Source organism: Octodon degus, unplaced genomic scaffold (assembly GCF_000260255.1).
Source record: "Octodon degus isolate 3935 unplaced genomic scaffold, OctDeg1.0 scaffold00081, whole genome shotgun sequence".
NCBI classification, from domain to species: domain Eukaryota; kingdom Metazoa; phylum Chordata; class Mammalia; order Rodentia; family Octodontidae; genus Octodon; species Octodon degus.
In genome coordinates, this window is record NW_004524657.1 from 9,021,004 (window position 1) to 9,027,954 (window position 6,951).

Here is a 6,951-nt window from a genome sequence, read left to right on the forward strand (position 1 = left end):
ACAAATAAATAAAATTTAAAAAAAAATTTACAGTATAATTATTTATGTTAATAAGGAAACTAACAGGCTATATTTACTTCTTTCGAATATAAATTTAGTCCTAGGTAGAAATACAACAAAAAGAAAAACACTTGCATTTTGTAAACTGCACCCTGCACAAATGTTGCTCCAGTTTTTTTCTACCTAGTTTTTTAACGTTGTGTTATTTAAACCAGTATATAGTAACTCCCTGAAATGTTTCTGTTGAAAGTTACACCCACTATTACAACAGTTTCCTTCCTGCCACTGTTCTACTTGCCAATTTATCCTTGTTATATGAGCAATTTAACTTTTATAAAATATAAGCTTTTCTGTGTCAACCCCTCAAAAACATCAAGTAAAAACTAGGGGAGTGAATGGTGGGAAGTGTGGTCAGGCTGATTCATGGTTGGCCTTTGGAAAGTTGAATTTCAAGTAGGATTTTTTTCCCCCAGGGTGTTAAATCACAGTGAGCTTTAGTTATTTTTTAAATCAGATTTTGTTGGTAACATATATCACATTAATGTAGAGAATCTCTACCTATCTTTGTCCCCATTCCTCTGCCTTCCTGTAATCCCTTCCTCCCCTCCTCCATTTACAAACTGTTCTCATGTTTTCTCTTTTTTCTCATTTCCTTTTTTTTTTTTTTTTTTTTACATTTTCCTTCTTTCCTTTCCCCCTCCTCTCACCTTGTTACTGTCCCCGTTTGAAGATTTTCTTCCTATTTCATAGTATGTATTATACATTTTGGTCCTTATTTACACTTTTGGTTTCTCAAGTGGGAAGGTTTTCAGGAAGGGACTCATACAATAAAAAGGCACTGTTAACTTAGATCATGCCTGTAACTGTAGGCAGGTAAATTAGAGCTGGCAGATAGGAGTTAGGAAGATCAGCTGCTGGTGATCAGATATCCTGTGTGTATAGAAATGAGTCTTTTTTTTGTAGGTCATGAGCCTGCTGCAGCAATTCTACCCTATTAAGAGGTTTGAGGTTTAGGAGCCAGGGAGATGGCTCAGTGGAATAAGCACTTTCCTGGCAAGAGCAAGGGCCTGAGTTCAATCCCTGGTTCTGCAAAAATAAAAAAGAGGTTTGAGGTTTTTAGTACAATACTTCAATTTGGTCAGAACTTTTGAGGTTTAGCTATATATGGAATGAGGCAACTTAAAGGGTAGCAGTTTGATTTTATTTATTTATTTATTTATTTATTTATTTATTGCAGAACTGGGGACCGAACGGAGGCCCTTGCACTTGCCAGGGAAGTGCTTATTCCACTGAGCCATCTCCCAGCCCAGCCATTTGATTTTAGACGTATGAGGTATTTTTTTTTTTTTAAGGTGAATATGTTTATGGTGAATGTTTTGGAAAAGACATGCTGTCATTAATCTCACTCAAAATATTCCCTTGCTACAAAGACAGTGCATTGTTCTAATCACTTTCAGAAAGCAGATCTGGAAGTCTTTGGTGTTTTTACAAGATGTGATTAAAAATATATATATATGGTGAACACTGCTGCTGATGCCATCCAACAAAAAAGCAGGCTCATAGAACATTACTGTGTATTCACTCACTTTGTTCATAAGATCTGGCACTGTGCCACTTCTGCTTCTTCTACAAAGTCGGAATGACCATGAAAAGTAAAAGTTTTGAATCAGTTTAGGATACTGAGGCAGCCACAACATTACAACTAAAGACATGAAAGAGGATTTCCAGAACTACTTCAGAAAGTGCTGAGAACAATGGGCTAAGCATGTTTGAAGAGAGGGTGATTAAGTCAATGTATCTTTTACTAACTAAAATTTTAATTTAAATAGTCACCATGTTTTCCAGTCACACCTACAAAATACCTGAAATGTAAAAGAAATTCTATGCTGTGACTCTGAAGTGTTTCTGGGTCATTTGGGCATATGGGAACTTTCCCAGGAGCATATGGCCATTCTGTTTTAGAGCCATGACTATGCTTAGCTATTCCTGTAAAAAGAGTCCTTCCACCCTCTTTCCTCAGGATCCCAGCACTGGTGAACCAGACAAAAATCTGTTTTAGCTATTGCTGAATATGTATGGGCTGAGATGTGGGGAAAGATGATGGGGGTTGACTAAGAGGTTAAGAGGTTTAGTCTGGGGTTATGGCCATGTTTTATTATGGCATGCATGGCTCCATGATAAATCCGGGCTATTCCCAAAGAAATACCATTGTTCTTTGGTGAATGTTATATATATATATATATTAACATATTATATATTATGTTATATATATTAGGTTGATTCAGAGAACAAGGATTAGGGGGAGGGTTTGATTTATTCTTGCACACTAGACACTATGTTCTGTAGGTAAAGGGTCTTCTAGCAATTGGGGGAAATAATCCTTATTTTCTTTTCATAAATTGGAAATTGTCTTCCCATTAAACTAGTGTGAAAAAAAAAAAACTAGTGTGAAACAGAAAAGGAGACAGTGAAAGAGGGAGAGTGAAGTGCAGAGGATCCTCACAGAATAATATGCCTGAAAATCTAGAAGCTTGAGTGAGTTATTGGATTTCCTCTGATCATCAGAGACTCTGGAGATTGGATTTCAGAAAGAGGAGAAGCATGTGAGTTGTAGGAGAAAGTGGAAGATCCTTTGTACCTTCAGTGGTACTGCCAGGTTTGTTTCTCACTTTCTGTGAGAATAGTTTACTTTCTCAGCCATGGTGCTGTCATCTTTCCTGTCACTCACATCTGACCTGTTTTAGGGTCTCCAGGTCACTTCCCCTATCAAGTCTCCTCTGACAATTATAGTTTTCCTTTCCTTCTCCATCTCTTGAAATCTTACTGAGTTTATAGTTACATTCATACATTTAGCCAGTAAGTTACTTCAAAAGTGTGATCCTACATTTCTTCAACTGGCTAATGTAATTCCTGAGTTTATTTATTTATTTTTGGAACCGAGGATTGAACTCAGGCCCTTGCACTTGCCAGGGAAGTGCTTATTCCACTGAGCCATCTCCCCAGCCCCTAACTCCTGAGTTTAGAGACATAACTTTTTAATCTTCTTTTGAATGCTCCGGAAACGATTCTAGGTTTGTATTTATTAAATATTTCCCAGATCAAACTTTGTTAAATATGGAAGAACAAAAGCTTAAAAATATGGCATGCAAATTTTTAATTCAGCATTCTTTAAATCATTTTAATTAGATAAAAATTTCAAATAAGATATATTCATTTTTACTGTCTCAACAAGTTTGTTGTGTTTCCTATAGCAGATCTGAAAACTTTCAACTCACTCAGAATTGTCAAAAGAGGGGGCAGCCTCTAGAGACTTCTAACAATGAACTATCAAATTTGGTTAAGTAAAGGCCTCCCGCCCCTTTTCTCCTCTTCGGTGTGGAACTCAAGACCTTGCGTTTTAAGGCAGGCGCTGTAACACTGAGCTATATCCCCAGCCAGCCTCAAGTAACGTCCTTATGGGCTTCCCAATGATAAAAGTATCAAATTTCACAAACACTTGAACAGGGCGTGAAATAATCACCTAACAAGGTAGTTGGTTTACCTATCAAATAAGGGAGCTGATTAAGCGTTCCCGAGCTTACCCCTCTTAGATGCGAGGCGGGGTTCACATCTTTAGGCAGCCAATTGGGCCGTCCGCTGCAGTGCATCCTGGGAGTTGTAGTTTCCGGCTCCTCCTGCAGACTCCAAGCTCCACAGAGCACGGGAGGACGGTTGCCTGGTGTTCTTACCAAGCGGCAAGTATGGCGGTGGCGCGCGCCGACTCGGCTTTGCCTCCCGGAGAAGGTAAGGCAGTCCCCACCCCTGAGTGCCACGGTTTAGTTCAAGGAACCGAATTAAATAGTTGCCTGGCAGAGAAAAGAAACGTGGACTCGGAGGGGCAGTTCTGGACCAGTTCTTTTGATGCGGAGCTGTGGGCGTCTCGGGGGCGCGCTTCCTTCTGGGAGTTGTAGTCTCCGCTCGCTGTTCAGCCCCACAGGGACGTTGAGATAGCCGGACTAGGGACTTCAGCTACCAAGAGCCTTCGCGATGCCCGGCGGGGGGCTCCCCCCCGCCAAGTCCCGCGCTCTCTAGCCTGTCCGGGCGGTGGGTTTTGGTGACCTTCTTGGACATTTACTTTGAGGCATACCCGGGGGAGATCGGCATCCTGTCGCTTGTGCTTCAGGTGTCCCCTTTCCACTTCAGTTCATAGCATGCTCACGAAGTGTTTCCTCAGACTGCGCTTCGTTGACCCAAGTCTTCCTTGCAGTGGCCAAGTGGCCGTGATAAAATTCCACCCCGGGTGAACCACAACCCTCGGGTCTCTTCCTGGTCCTGCTATTATGTTTGACCATGGATAGCTGAGCAAGGGGCGTGGTTACTGCTGTGGCAGGGGACGTCTTCTGTAGGGCGCCGGACGGGAGCTCCTTTTGTTTTGGTTACGGCTCCGAGGCTGGATAGCTGCGGTCTGGACAGGGGGACAGGGCAGGAGTGGAGGCTCCTCTTCCCCTACATCATTGGCTGATTACCTGGGATCCGTCAGTTCTTGAGAGGACTGGGTCGATAGTTACCAGAGATCTGTCCATCTTTTGAAATAGTGTTAGAAGGCTGAGTGCACTTTTTCTGGATTCTCACAGTTTCAGATTTTCAGAGGTGCTCCCGACTCCTCACACGCTAAGGGCCATTAAAAATAAAAAAATAAAATGTAAAAAATAAAAAACGCAGAAAACCACCCAAAGACGATCTCATCTAAGTATTTTCCCGCAGCAGCCCCTAAACTGGGTATACATTTGAAATTGGCAGTTCCTCTGGTCCCGCCCCTCTCTAATAACTGCTTTCCTTAACCAAAGTTTCTGATTCACCCAGGCAGTTTAACAGCAGGTAACATTTAGAGAGCCACTTTTTATGATCCAAATACGTTTTGAATATTTCTTCTTTTCCTTTTTTATTTTTTTGCATTATTTCATTTTTCTGTTTAGAACATATAGTATATAATGCAGGTATCATCATTCTGTTTGTACAAAGTAGAAAAATGAGCCAGTAAGAACAGTAACTTGCCCAGGATACTGTGATGATGGTTAAGTGGTAGAGCCAGGATCTGAATGTCTGTTAATGTGGTACTGAAGAACTTTGTAACTACTGTATGCCAAGATCCAGCTGAAGCCTTGTTATGTAGTGTCTCTTAATCCTCACTAGTGGGGGGCTGGGAAGATAGCTCAGTAGAATAAGTGCTTGCCTGGCAAGCACAAGGACCTGAATTCAATCCTTGGTTCTGCAAGAAAAAAAAAAATCCTCACTAGTGGAACACGTGTGTTACTCTATTTTATGTATGAATTAATTGAAGTATACTTTGATTTTGAAAGTGGTTTGGGCACTTTAGGACATACCTATGGTTGGTTATGAGCAAGTTGATTTCTAGGAAAAATTCATTTCTAGTTTTAAAATGCCATTGTTACTTAGAAAATATGGAAGTAAATTTTATATGTGAACAACTCCAAAGTATTACATCATACAGACTTGACTAAAATGTCACAAGTCTAGTTGTAACTTGATATTTCTGAGGAAAATGAATAGTTAAATCTGCTTATTTAGAAGTCAAGATTGGTTTAGTTTTAAAATCTTGATATTGATTGTGCTCTAATGGTTTATAACATAGAGATTTCATTAGTATAATTCCATCTCTATGCTCAGCTTTTACATTTGTTTTCCTAACAAATCATGTCTTTTCAAGGATCAGTGGTCAATTGGTCGGGGCAAGGACTACAGAAACTAGGTCCAAACTTACCATGTGAAGCTGATATTCACACCTTGATTCTGGACAAAAATCAGATTATTAAATTGGAAAATCTGGAAAAATGCAAACAATTAATACAGGTGAGTGTTGCTATCTGGAGGATAGTTACATAGCATTAATTCATTATTAAAACAATGAAGTGTTTTGACCACAAGTAACCCTTGAGTCCTGGAAAGCAGCAAATGTTGCCTTAAACTTCTACCTGACAGTCTCTCCTGAAGATGAACACAAATGCTACATTTAGAGTAGACTAGAGGGCTGGAGAGATGGCTCAGTGGTCTAAAGCACCTACTTAGAACAAGCTTAGCAAAAGCATCAGGGACCGGTTCAATCCCCCAGCACCACATGCCAGCCAGCCCTGCCCCCTGGTGGGCTGAGCTGGCCTCTGTCTCTCTCTCTCTCTCTCTCTCTCTCTCTCTCTCTCTCTCTCTCTCTCTCAAATAAATAAATAAATAAATAAAATTTAGAGTAGACTAGAGAATTCTACCACTGAACCACCAATGCTGTGCTTATAGAGTAGACTAGAAAAAGAAGCATTGTTAAGGAAAGAAAACATTTTATGTTGGAGAAATATTGTGTTGCTAACTTTTTGCCTAGTGTTGGGAGTGAAGAGTTCATTCATTTAAGAAATGTTTATATTTTATTTGCCTGGCCCTGTTCTGAGATTTTGGCTAAGACATTACAGGAACCCTGTTTTTGCTTATGTTTCCTCTTATTGGTATGTTAAAAGGGTCTTCAGTATCTAGTTGCAGGAGGTCTGATCAGTCAGCTGTTGCTTAGAACAACAAATAGCTAATAGTTATTCTGTGGATGATGGATATCGGTAATAAATGTGAAAAGTAAAAACAGTATTTGCTTGTTCGGATTTTTACATTTTTGTACCCATCATAGTGTGAAAGTAGTACATTGTTCCTAGGAATAATGATGTGTTTCTTTTCCAGTTGTCAGTGGCCAATAATCGGCTGGTGAGGATGATGGGTGTGGCCAAACTTAGCCAGCTCCGTGTATTAAATTTGCCTCATAATAGCATTGGCTATGTGGAAGGGTTAAAGGAACTAGTACATTTGGAATGGCTGAATTTGGCAGGAAATAATCTCAAAGTAAGTTTTGTTTTTGGTAATTAGAAATTACAAATCTGTTTTCTGTTAAATAAAAACAAAACCAAACAGTATAGAAATCTA

General features: G+C 39.9%; 1 protein-coding gene across 1 annotated transcript in view; it reads left to right on the top strand.

Annotated features, from left to right (window-relative positions):
- The first annotated feature begins 3,517 nt into the window (after nucleotides 1-3,517).
- The window catches only part of Cep97 (centrosomal protein 97), a 27,297-nt gene continuing 23,863 nt past the window's right edge, over nucleotides 3,518-6,951 (top strand). The window contains exons 1-3 of the mRNA XM_012515870.2: nucleotides 3,518-3,783; nucleotides 5,708-5,850; nucleotides 6,712-6,870. Coding sequence (XP_012371324.2) covers nucleotides 3,591-3,783; nucleotides 5,708-5,850; nucleotides 6,712-6,870 — 495 coding nt within the window. The 5' untranslated portion in view covers nucleotides 3,518-3,590. The remainder of the gene's footprint in view (nucleotides 3,784-5,707; nucleotides 5,851-6,711; nucleotides 6,871-6,951) is intronic.